Source organism: Vigna unguiculata, chromosome 3 (genome assembly GCF_004118075.2).
Source record: "Vigna unguiculata cultivar IT97K-499-35 chromosome 3, ASM411807v1, whole genome shotgun sequence".
NCBI lineage: Eukaryota > Viridiplantae > Streptophyta > Magnoliopsida > Fabales > Fabaceae > Vigna > Vigna unguiculata.
In genome coordinates this window covers 43,229,357-43,248,937 of record NC_040281.1, presented here as the reverse complement: position 1 = coordinate 43,248,937, position 19,581 = coordinate 43,229,357, and the positions used below count along the sequence as shown (strand labels likewise).

The window sequence follows — 19,581 nt, the reverse complement described above, 5'->3', positions numbered from 1 at the left end:
CACTTTTACTCTCAAATTTCTTATAAATAATAAGATCAACCTCCCCTTCTAATTTACTCAAATTCCTCATATTTCTCATCTCCAAATCGATCATCACAAGTAAATAGAAGTTCAGCTCATAAAACAAACTATAAATTTGAAAGGGTATTTATGGCTACACCCGTCAATAACCTTTGACATGAATCATGATAGCAAAGCTTCGTGTTGAAGTTATGATATTATAAAATTTTGACAACATTTGAATCGTTCAGACTAGTTAAATTTATTTTCATTAAAAAGCTACTAACTCCATTCTTCCTCCCTTAAGGATATGAAAATTGGTTAGCTACCAACTCCAACTTTTTTCGTTCCTTTCCTCCCATCTCTTTTTTGTAATGCAGTAATTTTCCACCATCTTTCTTTTCTATAAATACCATTCCCCATCACAGCACCATGCAATGCAGCCAGCAGAGTTTGACAACTTCCTTTTCTTCAACCACTTTCTATTCTTCTTGTAGCTTGAAGTGATATTGAAATAAACAACAATGGCCACTTCCATGAGCTTTTTCTTGCTTCTTTCTTCGCTAGCCTTTGCTCCCATGTGTTTGTGTAACTACTACCAAGAGGGTAAACTCTACCCTCAGTTTTATGACTATTCATGTCCACAAGCTCAGAATATCGTCAAGTCCATCCTTGCCACCTATGTTCAACAGCAACCCCGATTGGCAGCTTCTATTCTCAGGCTTCATTTCCATGATTGCTTTGTCAAGGTCTTTCCCTTCTATTTTTCTGACAAGATTACTATTAGGAAGTATATATTGATCTTGTTAACACTGCATAATTAACTTAGTTATATATCACAAAAAACTTCGCATCATTAGCATTTATCGGTATCATATAATTATATGATGCTAGTTCTTAATCCTAATGGGTATAAATATAGTTAAATTATTATGTTATGGTGTTATAAGTCTCATTAAACATATACACATGTTGTGTTGATGTTATATGTATATGTTCAGATGCTTTTTCAAATTCTTAATGCCAAGGTGATGTTGCAGGGTTGTGATGCTTCATTGCTGCTAGATAGCAGCGAAAGCATCATCAGCGAGAAGGGATCAAATCCAAACCGTAATTCAGCCAGAGGATTTGAAGTCATTGATGCAATTAAAGCTGCCTTAGAGAGAGAATGTCCTTCTACAGTTTCTTGTGCTGACATCTTGACTCTAGCTGCAAGAGATTCAGTTGTTCTTGTAAGTACTTCACTACCCTCTCTCATGGTGATTTGGTTTCAGAAAAATACATGCACTGATTTCATGTTTTCTTTACATTTTAGAAAGTGAAATCAGGAAATAAAGATAAAAACATTTTCTGATATTCTAACCTCATTTTCCCACTTTTATCAATCCTGATTCACTATCCCTTTCATACTTGTACAGAGTGGTGGACCAAGCTGGGAAGTACCTTTAGGCAGAAGGGACTCTAGAGATGCAAGCATAAGTGGCTCCAACAACAACATTCCAGCCCCAAACAACACATTTCAGACCATCCTAACAAAATTCCAGCTTCATGGACTTGACCTAGTTGATCTAGTTGCTCTATCTGGTATGTTCCTTAAACTGAAACTTGCATGAATTTTGATGGCAATAGTGAGATAAGACTTTATGGTTGATGTTCTGTTATCCCCATGTCAGCATGCACCAACCTGAGTCAAATCTATCTGATATACTTCCTTTTTTCTAAACAAGTTTTATGCAATTGCTATAGGGGGCCATACTATAGGAAATGCCAGATGCACCACCTTCAGGCAAAGACTCTATAGCCAAATCAGTGGCAATGGCAAACCAGATTCCACTCTTGACCAATACTATGCTGCTGCATTGCGCAATAGGTGTCCAAGATCTGGGGGTGACCAAAACCTGTTCTTCCTAGACTATGCCACCCCATATAAATTTGACAACACCTACTTCAAGAACCTTTTGGCTTACAAGGGTCTCTTGAGTTCTGACCAAATCCTTCTCACAGACCAAGAATCTGCTGAACTAGTGAAGTCCTATGCAGAAAGTAATGACATTTTCTTTGAACAGTTCGCCAAGTCCATGATCAAGATGGGAAACATATCTCCTCTGACAAATTCAAGGGGAGAGATCAGAGAGAACTGCCGGAAGATCAACGCTTGAAGAAGCAATATCATTGCCGCATACTATCAAACATATTGTAGTCATTAATATGTGACAACATTTAATTTATGTTCGTTTTGTTTTGTGGTCAGGAAAATAAAAGTCGAATTCATCATGACCCCTTTGCACTGTGTTTCCTTCCACTGGGGTTTAGTTTAGGCTTTTTGTATCACTTTTGTGTGTCACGAAATTTGTGTATTCCAATTTATTTATAAAGAAGGTATTATTTTTCGAGAAATGATAGGTTGATACCCATATTTGACCACTTTTTTTACTACTTTCATAGGTTATAAGTTAATTTATTTTGGGTTACAAGTTAATTTTAAGGTGATAAAAAAGTGGTCAAATGTGGGTGTCAACCTATCATTTTTCTTATTTTTCGGTACTGGCTGTTTGAGGAGAGAAATCACAATGCTACATTGTAATCAAATTCAAATTTTAGTTATGCATACTTTCATAAATTTTTAATTAAATTTTTACATATTTTTAAAACTTGAAATTGTTTTTTGTTGAGTTTAAATTTTTATTAGTTATTAAAATGTGACACTGTTAACTTTCATTAGTTAATTAAAATTTCATTTTCAATGTCTGTATTCTATTCATGGAATAAGTTCTCACGGATGACGTTCAAAAAAAAAAGGTTTTTTCAATGTAATTAGTAAAATGGAAGGATATTAACCACCTTTGTTTATTAATTTAATTAATTATTGGCATTTTTTCTTATATTTAAATGATGATATTTTACAATGAAATGAGATATTTTTGCGATATATGAATTTCCATCCACAAAGCTTATAGCCTTAACTCATTATATAAGTCAACATGTTTAATTTTTAAAGGTAATATATATATATATATATATATATATATATATATATATATATATATATATATATACACTTTTTAATATTATAATGTATTAAGGTTTTATATATATAAAATCTTAATACATTAAAATATTAAAAAGTATATTATTTAATATTTAGTCAAACAAGCCAATTTATTAGGCCTAAAATATTTTCTAAGTTACTCAAAGCCTTCACCAAGAAGATTCCATAGAATGGCAATGATGTTGTTAAAATTGGTAACAGAGGCAGGTATGACTATTACTCATATTGGCACAACAAAATGTAGTAATCTTCACATGAACAAAACGATCTACTTAAATCACATTTTACCTGGACTGCTATCACCAAGAATTTTATAAATGTTTCCGAGTTTCCCAAAGACAACAATGTGTATTTTTAATTCTATCCGAACCATTGTCTTATTAAAAGCCATGATACCCTTAAGGAAAAGTTAAAGTCCTTCCAAAAGATTCTATTGTGTTTACCTAAAGCTTTTTCTTCTACACTCTTATAATTTTTTATTATGTAGCCTTAATATTAAAAAAAAAATACTTTCTATGTTTTCGTGAAAGACTTTTCTTTCTTTAATGGTGACAACAATGGTGTGTAGCAAATATAACTTCAGAGTATTGGTTGAACTCTTACTAACAATTAAGAATGTATTTGTGTAGAGGTAAGTGGTTGGAAGGGTTAATGCTGTTTTTCAATATTCTTTTTCTATTTTGTTATTCGAAAGTCTTTTAAGATAACTTAAATTTTAAAAAAACACTTGGGTATTACTTTTTTAATGAGCCGAAGTTGTCTAAGAAAATATTATATTTTGAATAATACAATTTGTAGTAACAAGAATGAAGAATTTGAAAAGTCTTATTGAGAAGAGCACTTGTATTATTATGGTAGGTTTTTTCATTAATTTTAAATTAGGTAATCTATAGCCCATCCATGGAAACATATGAAAGAAAAAACTAGTATGGATCATATATCCATTACTTGTTTATACATTTCCAAATTACATGTTTTAGAATGTTATTGTGATTATAAAATTTGAATTCATAATACTTCTAATATTAAATAATATTAAATGTATAATGATTTGATTCACAAAGTTGTAATGAATGATGAGTTTTTGAGGAAAATGTCATATAAAATTAACATGTTCAATATATATCAATTGATTTAACCAAAATTTGGTTAAGTTATGAATGGAATCATTAAAGAAGATGATTGTAATGATATTTTTACAACGAATAAGGTGAGTCATATTATTGTTACACAAAATACGAATAAGCTACATGTAGGTATGTTGTAATCTATTTGTATATGGTGTTTGTTTGCTATGTTCCATGACTTACTTGAATGAATTTAAATGGTTGACTTTTATTTAAGTTTGTCATTGTTATATCAAGATTATACACATCAAACAAACAAGATGTATATGTTGTTAGGATTGAGAAAGACTTAAGTACAAAGCATTCTATGGACTCTAAGCATAGTAAACAAAGTGTGACAACTACAAAAGAATATGTAATGCAAAATATACATGTAGAAAATAAAAAAAGTCTAAGAATAGAAATGTAACATCTAATGAAATTATTTAGTGTAACATATATGTTCATTCTAATAAGTGTTATGGCTTGAGATCAAAATATTAACGTTGTTTGTGGGAACAAAATAGAGGTTCCAAACACAAACTCCTATTCCCTAAGAGAATTAAAATTCTCATTTCCTTAACTCTTAATTAGGGAAATGAAAAATTGATTCCAAATATAAAGTTTTGTTCCCCTTATATCTTAATGGGGGTTGATTCAATATGTTTAATAGTCTTATATCATGTAGGAGTATATATAGAGGACAATTTAAATACACATTTTGCCTTCAACCCTCTGAGAGGTCTTCTATTAATGAAGTTTTGAACTCCAAAGCACACAATAGATACGGTAAGTGACTCTAATAATGTTTTTTCAATAGGCTTAAGTCAATTATATGTTGCATTTATTTAAGATTGTAGGTTTAATACCCAGAGTGCTAGTTAGGGATGACAATACAAGTCGTCCCGACCAGCTTTGCCTTGTCCTACATTTGGCCCACGCGGATTGGGCATAAGAAATACATGTAATTTCTTTGTCCTATCCTACATAACATTTGGACTTCGGGTTTGTCGGTCGGCTCGCAGTCTGCATAAGAATTTTAATAACTTTATTTTTATTTAATTAAATTAGTAGCAATAATAATATCTATAAACTCTTTTCTTAAAATAAGAAATATTCATTACTTTATAATTTATAATTTTTAAGTATAAACTTCTTGAAAATATAAATGACTCTAAACGGGAATAAAACAAGGAAAGGATGAGAATGAGGTCTAAGTGTTGGCTACTTGTGCAACATATATAAGTGGGCTAATATACTTAATCTATTATGTATTTTTTATTTTCAGGCCTACATACCCGTCTACATACATTGTCATCCCTAGTGTTATCATTCTTATAGCATCTATGTCATTAAATCTGAATGAGAAAAGAACTTTATTTTGATCCTTAAAAGATTTTTTACTAAGTGTATTTTCGTCTTTGTCCATGGGAAATCATGGAGTGCAGGAAGAAGAAAGAAGGGGCAATCACGGAAATGAAACCGCCCCGGCCCAATCCAGCCCAAATTCGACGGTTGTTATTCGATCACTTTCCATTTCAGTGTGAACGGAAGGGGCAAATTCGTAAAACAGATAAGCGTCGTCTTCGTGTAGGGTTTAGGCGGAAAACACAGACCCTGTCACCACTCTCATCTCATCATACTCACCAACACCATTACACACCAACAGCTTCTTCCATTCCCCCATCCAATTCAATGCGATGTTGAGAAACAAAACTTGCCACTAACTTCCTCAACAACCATTAACAATGAGGTTCTATTCTCGCTTCAAACACTTATCCCATCTCCTTCAAACCCTAACTCCACATCAAAACCCTCCCCTCGCTTCTGCACGGATCTCGATCTTACCCAACGCGCAATCCCTACTACGACCCTCTCACGCGCGTGGCTATTGCACCGCGTCGCAGTCGCACACTTCGGAGAAGGTGGCGGCCATCGTAGACGAGGTGATGGGACTGACATTACTGGAAGTTATGGACCTGGTGGAGGTGATGCGCGAAAAGCGCGGTGTCAACGAGCTTCCAATCATGATGTTGATGGTGCCGGGAATGGGGGTGCGGGGCGTGCCGAGAGGTGCGCCCAAGGGCGGCGGTGGCAGCGAGGGAGGAGAGGTGAAGGTGGCGGAGAAGACGGCGTTTGATTTGAAGCTTGAGGGTTTCGATGCGGCGGGGAAGATCAAGGTGATTAAGGAGGTGAGGACCTTCACGAGTTTGGGGTTGAAGGAAGCTAAGGATTTGGTGGAGAAGGTGCCTGCGGTGTTGAAGAAAGGGGTCACGAAAGAAGAGGCTGAGAGTATCATTGCCAAGATGAAGGCGGTTGGCGCAAAGGTTTCCATGGAATAATGAGGTATGAAGTGTTGCTGATTAGCTTTGTTCTTGTAGGATCCTGTGTTTTGTTTAGGGTGGCTGGAGAGTGTGCTTCCATGCTTTTACTTGTTGCTCGCACGGTTTTCATAGTTTTGGAAGTTTCCATAACTATATTGGCACCATAATTCAGGCCCCATCACCCGCTTTTACGGTGATTTTGGTCATTTCCCGACGTAGGTAGTAAGTTAGTTCTCATAGTAGAGATTGGTTAGTATGGTCATTAGTTAATAGTTCAATAAGCTCTAAATAGAGCATGTATCACTATTATTTTTATTATTTCAATAGAACTCTTCTCATGCCTTTTAGGCACTCTGGATTTTTGGCCTCAGCAAGCTGGGTCTCGCGTGTGGCTAATGCAGTTCAAAATCTTTTTGTCCACCATCTTGTTAGTTGTGTTTCATGACGTTTTGTTCTGGGGATGGTGGGTTGCTAGAAATTCCGTTGTTTAATAAGGAATTAGAAAGTTTTCGGCTTGTAAAATTAGAGAAGACTAGGTGTATCTTTGCTTGTGCTTTCCAAGCTGATGGCGGGCGGGTTTTTGAAAATGAGAAGCTACATGAAATAGTTTTACTTGGATTTGGGAATTTGGCGTGATGGCATTTGAAACTGTCGTTAAACCAGGCAGGCGTAATACCTGATTATGAGGCTTATCTAGAGAACTTGTTTACATTAACTGAGTTATCTGCCTGGCTATTTGTCACCTACGTTGATATCACACGCTCGTTAGCTCAAGTGGGATATCAACGTTTAGTTGAACAGTTAGAGCATGATAACATACTGCCGAGGTGTGTTTGTTCCATGTCATGTAACATTATTCCTCGAAATGTGAACTTGGGAATATGACATTCCTGTGTTCTTCATAAGCTTTAAAGATATTCTTTTGGGCTTATTGATTCAATTCTCATTGAAGTGTCATTGTCATATTTGACTTCATTTTCCATGTCATGATTACGGATTGGGATGTTGTTTATAGCCCAGCCGTAAGATCTGGTATCTCTCATTTCCACTCCCACTTCTATCTTTTTACTATCATTTAAATTTAAAAAATGGTATTTCCATAAATATTAAATTCTAACCAGACATGTATTTTAATTGATCCAAGAATAGCATTCTGGGGAATGTAATTATATACCTCAAAGCAAACATCCTGAGTAGATATAAATAATTTGAAAGTATCTCAAGTAGCCTTTTTTTATGGTTGAAATTTGATTTAGTGAGTTATCCACATGGCTATTTGTAGGGATCAAAGAAAAAGAAATTTTGTCAGCAGTGATCCTAACAACAACCAAAGTTTGAAGCTCCTAGGTTCAATGAGATGACTTATCCCTCCTTTAGCCAGATTGCTGTACGTAAGCAAATGCTAACCATTGTCTGTTTTCTCATACACTCTTTCTAATGTTAAAAGGATTCTTACAAATGCTGTGGATTTTATATTAAAGATAAGAGTAAGTGTTGGAAGGTTGAACTTCTATGAAATTATCAATAGACAACTAATTTGCCTAGCGCAATGAATTATATATGTTAAACTACGACAATATAAAGTGGGATGTAAGTTGAATCAGTATGTATGTCCTGAAATGGGGAACAGTGTTATACTGTGTATAATTTGGTTTAAACGCTACCATAAGAGATTTTTGTCAATCTCAATTTCTAATTAGTACTTATTATTTGGCCTTGCCTAGGAAAAGACAAGATGACGTACAAAAACATGGGGTAGAGTATTTTTTGCTTCGATCAAGTGTCGCAGCTTATTCCTCACATTCAAGTTATCGGCAGGTGATGGAAGTCAATTAATGCGTTGTTACAAAGCGAAACTGCTATCCCTTGTATTTGAAAACTTTGCTGAGCACACTATGCTCCCACCTCACTGCCTTTTTTTTTATTGATTTCTCCTTTACATAAGGCACATTTTACCTTGAATTTTTTATCATTTCTTAACCAATGTTGTAGAATTGGTTTATGACAATGGAATCATTTTTGAACCAACATATACATGCTTCTTGATGTTGAAGTTCTCGATCCAATTGATTTTCAACTGAACTACCATAATGGTTTGTGGTATTGACTTCATTTTTTCTCTCCTTATGAAGTTTTGATACATCCCTTCCACCTGTTTGCTCTTACACAATGTGCATATGCTGTGCACCTCATTTCTGTTAAATCCTATACGTGCATAATTGCATGGGTAAATCAGTCTGAAAGCAGAATAGTTTATGAATGAGGAATTCGATAGCCTCTTATACTCTTATCTCGACTGGTGGTTGAAAGACGCCTTCTCTAGACATTCGACTTTAGTCTTGCAAGTTCTGGCTCCCAAGAATGGTGCTGAGGTTGGACATCCAGTTCATCTATAACTTATGAGGGGTGAACTTTATTTACGGTTTTAATAATAATTTTTGTTTTTTCTGACGTATTGCTTCCTTCAATTTTTAATTTATTGTCAAGAAAGATACTTCAATAAACTGTATGGTCATTTTCGTGTATGTAACTTAATGACTGTTGAGCAAAGTGATTTGTGTTTGAATACCTTTCTATTTTAACAATTTGAAAGAATTGGATGGACCTAAAACAACTAGAAACAGTACCTGAATGTGGAACCAACGTTTGAGGAAAGGCCAATTCTGTTGTATGGCCAAGCCTACATTTTGAATATCTTCCACAACGAACCGAACACTCAATCAATCATTACTCATATTTTTTGTTGGTTCAATTTAGTATCCAAATTATTTAAAATGATTTAAGTTTGTCATCTTTGTTAAGTTGGAATTAACACTGTGTCTGAATATGATGTGTGTCAAGTCGTGAAATTTTTTATTTATTTTGTTTTAAAAAGTTATAATGTGTTAGGTTACGTGGCAGGTTTGTCGTGTCACATGACAATAGTAAAACTTGTTTTTAATTTAGTTTTCTATTTTAAATTTTTTGTTCAATTTAGTACTTCTATTTTTTAAAATGATTCAATTTTGCTCTTTTCAATTTGAGATCAAATTAGTAACTAAACTTAATTAGAATTTATTTATACATGTTACAATAATTTTTTTAATATATACATCAAATCATTTCATTTAAATACTCAAATTATTTTAATTTTTATATATTTAACTTTATAATTTTTTACACTTAAAATGTTTTATACGTGTAAAAAATAAAATAATTTGAATATTTAGGTATAGTGATTTGATGTATAAATTCAAAATAATAATTTTAATATGTATATATAAGTTATAATTAAACTTATTTACTAATTTGGTTCCAAGTTGAAAGGATAAAATTTGATCGTTTTAAATCATTTGGATACTAGATTAGATTGAATGAAATTTTATAACAAAGGACTAAATTTAAAATAAGTTTTAATAGTGTCACGTGTCATGATAGTAACCTGTTATGTGGCATGACAGTAACCTGACACGTGACAGGTTATAAATCTTTAGAAAAGAAAATAAAAGTTAAAAAGTTTTACGACTTGACACACAGAATACGAAGGCAACTCCAATTTAACGAAATTGAATCAACAAAAAATATAGATACCAAATTGAACTAAATTAACAAATTAAGGAACTAAATCGGTAATTATATCCATTTTTAATAATCCATTCGTTCAATTCCTGTTAGTTTGCTTCAAATGGAAGTCTAATTTATTTTAGTTGTAATTTTAAGGCAAACTCATTTTCATTACTTAAAATCACGTTTCTTGATAGTTATATTTGTCTGGAATCACGTTCCCCATAATGGTTGAATATCTAAAATATGTATGAGAATGAGACATAATTTTACGGATAAAAAAAAATCTGATGCTTCGTATTTTATCTTGATAGATCTATTTTAAAATAGGTATTCGAGATGTGAATCATTTGATTTTCATCCAATGCTCGACCCAAATGATCGAGTCTGTACCCATCGATTGAGCATGCTTCATCTAAAAAATGTACCCATCGATTTCCACAGCCATAGATTTTTAGATCTTTGGTATTTGAGTGACATGGTATGATCATATTATGGAGGGAAAAACATAATTTAATATAGATTGATGATCTAGCACGATTGATTCTAAGATAAACATATTTAAGAATATTGAAATTCCAACTATAAGAAAGAAGAGAGGATGAGACTTTAATGGATATTAATTAAGACTATTATAATATATAAACTTAAATACTAATATTTATTTATGTGGAGCTTGTTTGGATAACTTCTTTTCATAATAATTCATAAGAATGAAAATTAAATAAACTCTTCCAAAAATCAAAATTTAGTTTATGAAATTAGTTAACAATCATCTTTTGGAGAAGTTAATATGTGAGAAAATTACGAAATAGTTTAGAAATAGACTAATTTAAGAAAAATATTTCACTTTTTTTTTTTCTAATTAAACGTAGGAAGACAAATGATTTATTATTATAATATACAAAGAAGATTCTATTTTATCTTTAATTATATTTTAAAATAATAAAAATAAATATCCAAATGGCAGGAGTAAATAGAAACACAACACAACAAATCACTTATTTTTATATATATATATATATATATATATATATATATATATATATATATATATATATATATATATATATTCACATCTCAGTATACTGTGCCTCTTTCTCATTATTGATAATATAAGAAAAATATGGCAATTAATATTAAGAAATAACTAGAAAATAAGGAAACTAGTTTTGGAGGATGTTTTTCAATATGATGAAGTATTTTTATACTTTAAACAATTTTAATTAGATTGTTATTTAACATGATTATATTTTATTGTTTAACAAAATTAAAATAGTATTTTTTTTTTACGTGGAATGTATTATCATTATTGAGGATTAATACTTAGTGTTATCTTTCACGATGACATATTTAATTGAGGTGCATTTTTGTCTTGATCATTGTTGTTACTATTATTGTGAATTATCGATGTCATTTAAATCATTACATTGATACGGTTTGTATTAGGGTGTGTTACGTGTACGGTACATATGACTAATTAACGTTAATTTTTAAATTTAGGAAAAATCCGAGCTCAAGAAAGACAAAGATGAAGAAATTTCCCTAATTGCAAGATTTCTCCTAAATTGAAGAATTAACGTTAATTAACCATATGTACACATAACACACCCTAATATAACGTGCTACCTGTACAATGCTCCGTTAATGGTTTAAACGGCGTTATAGAAAATGACCAAATAAAACACCAATTGTGAAAATAAGGACCATTTTAAACGTTTTATGAAAATGAACACCATTTTAAACATTACGTCAAAATGAGGATTATCCACAATACACACTACGAAAATGAGAACCAAATGTATTTAAGCGAAAAATAAAAAAATAAAAAATAAAAAAGGTAGAATGAAAAACTTGAGGGGAAATGAGAAAGTAGACACAATATTATTCATTAACGTAATAGACAAAATCAAACCACACTGCTGTTTCATTCATACTATCTCCATTTCGAATTCAGTGTTGAAATCAATTCAACTCTGAATCTGAACCTTCGCATATTATATCATATAATGTCAGGGGAAGCGTCTAAGCGCCACCAATGGCAATGGGAGAACGCCACTGCCGGCGCCGCTGCTGGATTCGCCACCGTCGCCGTTATGCATCCCCTTGATGTTGTTCGAACTAGGTTCCAAGGTTTTCTCTCTTCTCGTATAACTGAACATTTCTGATCTTTCGTGCCTTCCATTCTAAGACGCTTTGTTTGATTCTGCAGTTAACGATGGTCGAGTCGCGCATCTTCCCAGTTACAAGAACACTGCCCACGCCATTTACACCATTGCTCGCTACGAGGTTTGTCATTTCTTAATCCACCAGCGTCTATGTTTTTTATAACTAATGGTTCAATTACCGACGTTCTTCTTTAATTGTCAATCAAAGATTCAATTTTCGCTGTTCAATGAACATGTATTTTGATCACTATATACACAAGGAGATTGCCCTAAGTAATTTGTTTGAGCTCATAGCTTTTGCTACCATATCATGGTTCGTGAAGTATGCCACTTGTTATGATTTTCGTATGTCCTTGTTCATTAAGAAAGAAAACTATCCTGGTAGAATGATTGTCGAACCTTCTAGGCATAGAGTTGTTAGAATGTATTGAATTACGTGACGTCTTTACTCCCTTCCTAGTAAGTTCAGCAGATGTTCAGACTAATAAATCTGACAAGACGAGTACTTGTAACTCACTCCTTTGAACACTTTCTCTTTTATTGATAAAATTTTATTGGAAATTGAAAAATTATCATTAAAAAAGATGTGAGATCCTTATGATTTTGAAATTTCCAATCATTTTAATTAATAAAAGACTGTGTTGCAAGTATTTTCATATGCAAATGTGATAAACTCAGCACTATGGTTTCTGGTCGTCGGTGATGAGTGATGAGAAGCTTGACAAGGTTATTCCAATTGTATTCTTAATACTTTTATAAAAAATCTTTAAATGCCATATAAATTGCAACAGAGGGAGTACGCGGTAAGGTTGTTTGTTGCCCACTTCTGGTCCAACAGGCAAGGGTGGTTGTGGGGGTGGGGGAATCATGAGTCAATGTTTTTGGTTAATGGATGGTTGCTTTTGTCATTAGACGTTATCTTTCACCTTGATATTATCACTGTTGCACTCGCCGTTAAGACCAATAGTAAGGCTCATTGTCCTTCCATCCACATATTATTCATTGGTTTGGTATGGGAAAATTGCTACAAGCAAGAAACTTTTTGCTTTAAGTACTGTGTATGTAATACTATGAATGTGTTACTTATATCCCATGCTGCATCTTGCAGGGATTAAGAGGCTTATATGCTGGCTTTCTTCCTGGGGTTCTTGGGTCTACAATTTCGTGGGGTTTATATTTCTTTTTGTAAGTACTAATTCCATCGGCGATAATTTGATTGAAGTCAAATTTTATGTTTTATCTTATCATTTTTATGTCTGACATCTAGGAGAGAATGATATTATAAAGGATGACTGGCTCTTGGGTGTCTCAGTCCTGTTGTTTGTGCAACAAATATGCATTCTCTCGAGTTAAATTTTAACTTTTTTAAACAAGTTTGAAAATCACTCTCGTACTCACCCACCAAATCAGTATGTCAATCTCTTGGTTACAGTTAATAGTAGTTTCATTAACACCAAACAACTTCTGTAAATTTACTTTCTATGTGCTGCCAAAGGATTATCCTCCCTGTCTTAATTTTTTTACCTGCCGGAATTGAGTGATTAACTATTACCATTAAGTGGTTCTGGTTCATCTGCTTGCTTTCCTAGAAGATCGAAGTCAATGTACCTAACCTTTTTTCATATTGCAGCTATGACAAAGCCAAACAAAGATATGCAAGGAACCGGGAGGGTAAGTTGAGCCCAGGTCTTCATCTTGCCTCAGCTGCTGAAGCAGGAGGTTTGGTAAGTGAGAAAAATCCCAATGTTATGAATAGAAAGTCACATATATAATTCTAGGTGAATGTGTTGTACAACACTGCTTGAATTTTGCTGCCCCTAAGATTTGCTTTGTAAATTTTGTCACTATGGGCTGTATGAGAGATGAAATGTGATACATTGAAGAAATTTGACATATCCAAACCGAGTGATTCACTTTATAGGGAAAAGGGAGATGATATGGCCATTGATTTGAAAATCAACAATTGAGGTTGTGATAAAATACATGTAAATATAATAAAATATGAAATCATCTAAATCTATTCCTTTTATTTTCTTTCTTGTTGATGGATGTTACTTTTATCCATGTTGAAGATCTCACATGGACTGAAGATATAACCAAATTATAATATATATATTATATATATGTGTTTGTGTACAAACCTTATTTTTGGTTTTGTGAAGTTAATTTAGGCCTAAAACCCACGCTTTCTAAGACTCTCTAAAGTGTTCCCGTCAATTTAGATTCATTTTGGAGGAATAAAAACCACAATGAAGTACTTTAGGTAAAGTAAACTGTATTTTATCAATTTGCTAATGAAAATTACTGTTTGATCTTTTTGTGACGATGGAACTAATGTGCTTAAGTTTTCAAATTTATTATCCATCGTGATCTTGCTTAGCTTTCATATTTGTATGATTAGGATTCCATAGCCGGCCAAACATTTTGTGGGACATCTTTGTGTGGGATGGGATCACAACTGAATCTTGTTATTTTTGTTTCCATTGCCTTTGGTCAGGTTTCCTTGTGCACAAATCCTGTCTGGCTAGTAAAAACGAGATTGCAGCTTCAAACTCCACTTCATCAGACACGTCCATACTCTGGGATTTATGGTCAGCTCTCCATCTTAAATTAACTTTATTTTTTTTTTAATTTTTAACCTTGGGATTTTAATTTTTACAGCATTCATATTATTTGTGCTTTGACTGTAGATGTTAGCCATAATTACATAGCTTAATTATTATCTTTTACATAAGACTATTCTTAAGCTTAGCACCTTACTCTAAATTGTTTTTGAAATTAGTATCTACAAGTTGAATTTGAGTACAAGTATTTAACAGAGAGCATCTATCTCTGCCACCCAAAAATATTTCTATTATGTGTATTCAGTGATTCATTAGTAACTAGTATTAAGCATATTCTTTCATCCTATTTATTTTTTTGCATTGTCTTGGACGATGTTTATTAAGGTTGAGAGAGAGAGAATGAAAAGGAGATTTAGATTCCATGTAAAATGAATTGGTGATCCAAGAGTAACTGACTGTAGTCAATCTATTATATTTAGCTAACTAATCTGTAACAAACCTAACTGAATACAATCAAGTATATGGAGCTCTAACTAACCTATAATAAATCTAAAATTAGAGTTAGTTAGGAAGAAATAAGAGACCATCATACTGCTAAAGTGACAGTTATGCCCATACTACTGCTGTACAGAGAAAAGAAAACTATATTTTTGCCAACTTACTATAATTATGTTGGTTCTGAGGCTAGTTAAAGAAATAGTTTTCAACCTTAATTTAAATATATTATGTAGATGATTTCATTTGTTTTGAGAAAGGAAAAGAATGATCAAGATGTAAGAGTTAGGTGCATAAGTTGACTTTATTTTTTTCTTTTTTTATTTGTGGACAAGGATAGTTATGTTTCACTCAACTACCTAAAATATTATAGTCACTGCGCAATATTGTTTATTATAGTTATGTTCTTCATCATATAAATTGCTAACCAGTCATGAAAATTTTTATCTGTAAAAATTAAATATCAGATGCATTTAAAATCATAATGAGGGAGGAAGGATTTAGTGGACTTTACAGAGGGATTGTCCCTGGTCTATTTCTGGTATGTTGCTGGTTCTTTGTTATTTTACCTATCAATCTTAGAACTTAAAATTTTAACAAATTAAGTATAATGCCTGGGTTGTGCTTACGTAAAGGTAAACAATCTTATTCACCCTAAAAAAAGTCTAGGTCTTTGTTTTCCAAACTATATTCAACATTGTGCCGTTTGCCACTAGCCACTTGCACACTTTTATCTGCCAAACCCCAAAGACTATCAGAAACTTCATTATTGATCCTTCCTTTTAATAACTGTGAGTACGTTTGGCATGTGACGGTCTCATGATCACTATATATGTTAGCATGTTTTGTCTATTGTGGTTATATTCATCAATATATGATTTACTAACTAGTTGTGAAATTGTATTTTAAAATGCAATATCAGATGCATTTAGGACCATACTGAGGGAAGAAGGATTTAGTGCATTTTACAAAGGGATTGTTCCCAGTCTGTTTCTGGTATGGTGCTGGCTCTTGTTTTCTTTACTGTCAATCTTGGCACTTCAAATTTTAAGTTGTAAATTAAATATGAACACCACACCTTTCCAACTGGCCACGATGAACTCTGAATCTCCAATTAACATTATTGTGAAATACCAACTTGACAAGGACACCAAATATGACGTGAGACTATGTCTAATGACCGTAATATAGGACATGGGGGGCAATGCTTTCACATACCTGTGCATATCACAAAGGGTCCTAGATCCTTCAATTAAATTGCTATTAAGTTACTAAGGATGTGTTTATTGTGTGATTGCTACATGATCATTAACTTTTCAGCGAAATGATCTGCTGTACCATCTCCAGCATTCACACATATTCTATGCGAGGACACGATTAAAAATTTGTCCACGAAATTCCTGTTGTCCTTCTACCTTTTTTCCCTTGCTGTGTAGCAGTCTGGTGGGAATTATTCAAGTTGAAATCATGAGTGAAATTATAATTCTTTTTTTACCTGTAGCTTCTGGAAACTTAAGGTATGTAATCTTGAGAGTGGATGCTATTTTTCTAAAGTTTGTTGAACTTTGGAGCTATGAAGAGATTAGTGGGTTGAGGATTTGACAAGGCAATATTGACAATATTCTTTAGGGACCAAAAGTACAATTAAAATATAAGGTTACAAAACTCACTTCCTGAATTTTTTTGCCCAATGACATTTAATATATGCTTGTTATGTTTAAATATAGTGCCAGTGCCAATGTATTTTAGTGATCATGGTAGGTGATCATCACATGACAAACATTCCTGGGGTTACTTAGTGGCAGTAGGACGAAGGGATCTGTTGTGATATTTCTGACAGTTTAAAAGTTTAAGGTGAGAAGTTGCATTTGCCCCAAATTTCAGGTTGAGTATACATTTTATTCTCAAACTTTATATTAAAATTCTCCTAAATTTGGTGTAATTTAGTATACACCACAACCTTCCTTTTCAGAATACCATATCATCATGAAATTTTGAGAAACTTTTATTTTGGGAATCATTATCCAAAATATGTACAGCTTAGAAACATTTAACTAAATGGCTTTTGAATACGAGGAAATTCTTGTTCTAACCATATGTTGACCATTCCACTAAATTATTTTTGAGATTGAAATTTTTTTCTTAAAATTAATAAATTTGGAAATTTTCACTTCATTACCAGCGATTACATGGTAAATAGAAAGTACCTAGCAGAAAATTTGGCTGGAATAGTGTTAAGCTTAAAAGTAAAGGAGGAATCTGCTTGTCATTAAATCTAATTCATTGGGTGGATTGCATCTTTATTTAAATTTATTAACTCTTTCCTTATGAGGATATTAGTAATAACAAGGTTCCCTGCATTTGTATCTGAAAACTAATTGTATTAAACCTTTAGCTTATGATAATTTTTTGCTTAAGCTTTTTAGTTTTATATTCACTAAAGCCATTATTAGGTTGATACTTTACTCTAGGGTGTGGAAAGCCAGTTTTAAAATTTCGATGCCTATTTCAACTATATCAAGTATTGACAAAAGTCCTAAATCATACTTATCAGCTTTTCATTATGTCTCAACAGGTTTCTCATGGTGCTATTCAGTTCACAGCATATGAAGAACTACGTAAAGTTATTGTTGATTTTAAGAGTAAGAGAAGTACAGTACATAATCAAAACCCAGATAAATTGCTGGTAAGTTAGAGGACCTTGGATCCATTTAACTCTCGAGCTCACATGCATTGGACTTTTTACATTTTTCAAATGATTATTTTGATGAATGACCTTTCTAATCACATGCATTGCTCTCTAAGTCATTCTTCTATAATCATAGCTGGTAGTTTGGTAGAGAAAAATGATGCGTGTCATGAATCACGACTCTAATAGTTCCTGCACGTCAGTAGGGGATGCCTATAAGACTTGATTGATTGTATACTTATTTGGTTTTACTGTATTTTAGCTGATGTTAGATACCTCAGCTTTTATTCACCATTTTGAAATGGCTGTGTAATATTCGGGGACATTTAATTGCGAGAAATTTAGCTTTATGCATATCCTACATTTTATTTGTTTCAAGTTTATAGCTTTATAAGATATGTCTGAGTCGCGTACTTTAACTTACTGTTATCTAATGTTTACAAATGATTGCCATTGATTGTGTTATAAACAATTAAACATTTTCTTATCCAGCGCTTACAGTTGTAATGTTTTCACATTGTATTATTTTTCCCAGAATTCTGTTGATTATGCTGTTCTGGGAGCAACATCAAAACTTGCTGCGATACTGCTAACCTATCCATTTCAGGTACAACTGTCTGTCCCATGTTTTGAATTTATATCTTATATAGTCCTTGAAATTGATATATCAGTAATTGATGAAGTTGCTTTCACTCCCTTTCTTTCAGGTTATGCGTGCCCGATTGCAGGTACTGAAATGTCCTTTCAGAGATACATTGCATGTTCCATTCTATTAACTGCATCACTACATCTTCTGAGTTGTTCTGAAATTCCTGTCCCTGCAGCAACGGCCTAGTGGTGATGGTGTTCCAAGATATATGGACACTTGGCATGTTGTGAAAGAAACTGCACGGTACATAACTACACATTAAAACTCACCCAGATTTAGTTTACATCTCTCTATTGACAACTATGCACGGGAGAAACTTGATAATTTCAAATTGAACTATGTTTCTTGCCATTATTATTTTGGAATGTTCTTGCAGATTTGAAGGTATCCGAGGTTATTACAGAGGAATTACCGCAAACCTGTTGAAGAATGCTCCTGCTTCTTCAATAACATTTATTGTGTATGAAAATGTTCTAAAATTGCTTAAACCGACTATAAGGAATGATTGAGAGTATTTCATTTTCCTTCATGTTTTTTTTCCTCTCCTTGGCCTTTATTATGGTTACCGAAAAAAAGATTGATAAGAAAAACAGAACCAAAAATTATTTACATAAAAAAAATTAATAAATGGATATTTATAGCTTTTACTTTTTAATTCTTTGATAACTGCTTAAAATTAATAATAATAATAAACTTAAGTATAACTTAAGTTAATTATATATATATATATATATATATATATATATATATATTTTAAATAAAAGACCCCATGATGTGTAAAACTAAATTATAATAATAAAAATAAATAAATTCTATGTATATTTTATATATTTAAATTTAAATAATTAATCTATTTAACACGTGTTAGCTTTTACTTTATTTTTCTATTTTTATAATCTACTGTACGAAAGAAAAAGGAGTCAGAAAACAACAGACAAATAAAAGAGCGAAACGCGCAAAAGCTGTTTAAAACGACAGCTTCCAATCTTGGTCG

General features: G+C 32.6%; 3 protein-coding genes across 7 annotated transcripts; all 3 read left to right on the top strand.

Annotated features, from left to right (window-relative positions):
* The first annotated feature begins 444 nt into the window (after nt 1-444).
* Nucleotides 445-2,397, top strand: LOC114177038 (peroxidase 72-like). Its single transcript, XM_028062266.1, has 4 exons — nt 445-749; nt 1,041-1,232; nt 1,419-1,584; nt 1,747-2,397. Exons 1-4 carry the CDS (start codon nt 525-527, stop codon nt 2,157-2,159), a joined length of 996 nt encoding a protein of 331 aa, XP_027918067.1. The 5' UTR covers nt 445-524; the 3' UTR covers nt 2,160-2,397.
* A 3,295-nt stretch (nt 2,398-5,692) lies between these two features.
* On the top strand, nt 5,693-8,513 carry LOC114179581 (50S ribosomal protein L7/L12). 3 transcript variants are annotated; one of them, XR_003603487.1, is made up of 3 exons: nt 5,693-6,501; nt 7,762-7,866; nt 8,204-8,513. XR_003603487.1 is itself a non-coding variant. In XM_028065975.1 (2 exons), the coding sequence occupies exon 1, from the start codon at nt 5,904-5,906 to the stop codon at nt 6,495-6,497; it is 594 nt and encodes a 197-aa protein (XP_027921776.1). In that variant the 5' UTR covers nt 5,694-5,903; the 3' UTR covers nt 6,498-6,501; nt 8,204-8,513. The 3 variants fall into 3 exon arrangements, 1 of the variants encoding a protein (XP_027921776.1); XR_003603488.1 differs by having other exon boundaries at nt 7,762-7,870; XM_028065975.1 differs by lacking the exon at nt 7,762-7,866 and having other exon boundaries at nt 5,694-6,501.
* A 3,391-nt stretch (nt 8,514-11,904) lies between these two features.
* Nucleotides 11,905-19,128, top strand: LOC114179048 (folate transporter 1, chloroplastic-like). 3 transcript variants are annotated; one of them, XM_028065246.1, is made up of 11 exons: nt 11,905-12,155; nt 12,235-12,311; nt 13,299-13,375; nt 13,821-13,914; nt 14,688-14,781; nt 15,717-15,790; nt 17,825-17,935; nt 18,474-18,545; nt 18,646-18,666; nt 18,763-18,830; nt 18,964-19,128. In XM_028065246.1, the coding sequence occupies exons 1-11, from the start codon at nt 12,032-12,034 to the stop codon at nt 19,094-19,096; spliced, it is 945 nt and encodes a 314-aa protein (XP_027921047.1). In that variant the 5' UTR covers nt 11,905-12,031; the 3' UTR covers nt 19,097-19,128. The 3 variants fall into 3 exon arrangements, with proteins under 3 accessions (XP_027921047.1, XP_027921046.1, XP_027921048.1); XM_028065245.1 differs by lacking the exon at nt 15,717-15,790 and adding an exon at nt 16,172-16,245 and having other exon boundaries at nt 11,907-12,155; XM_028065247.1 differs by lacking the exons at nt 13,299-13,375; nt 15,717-15,790 and adding an exon at nt 16,172-16,245 and having other exon boundaries at nt 12,020-12,155.
* The last annotated feature ends 453 nt before the right edge of the window (nt 19,129-19,581 follow it).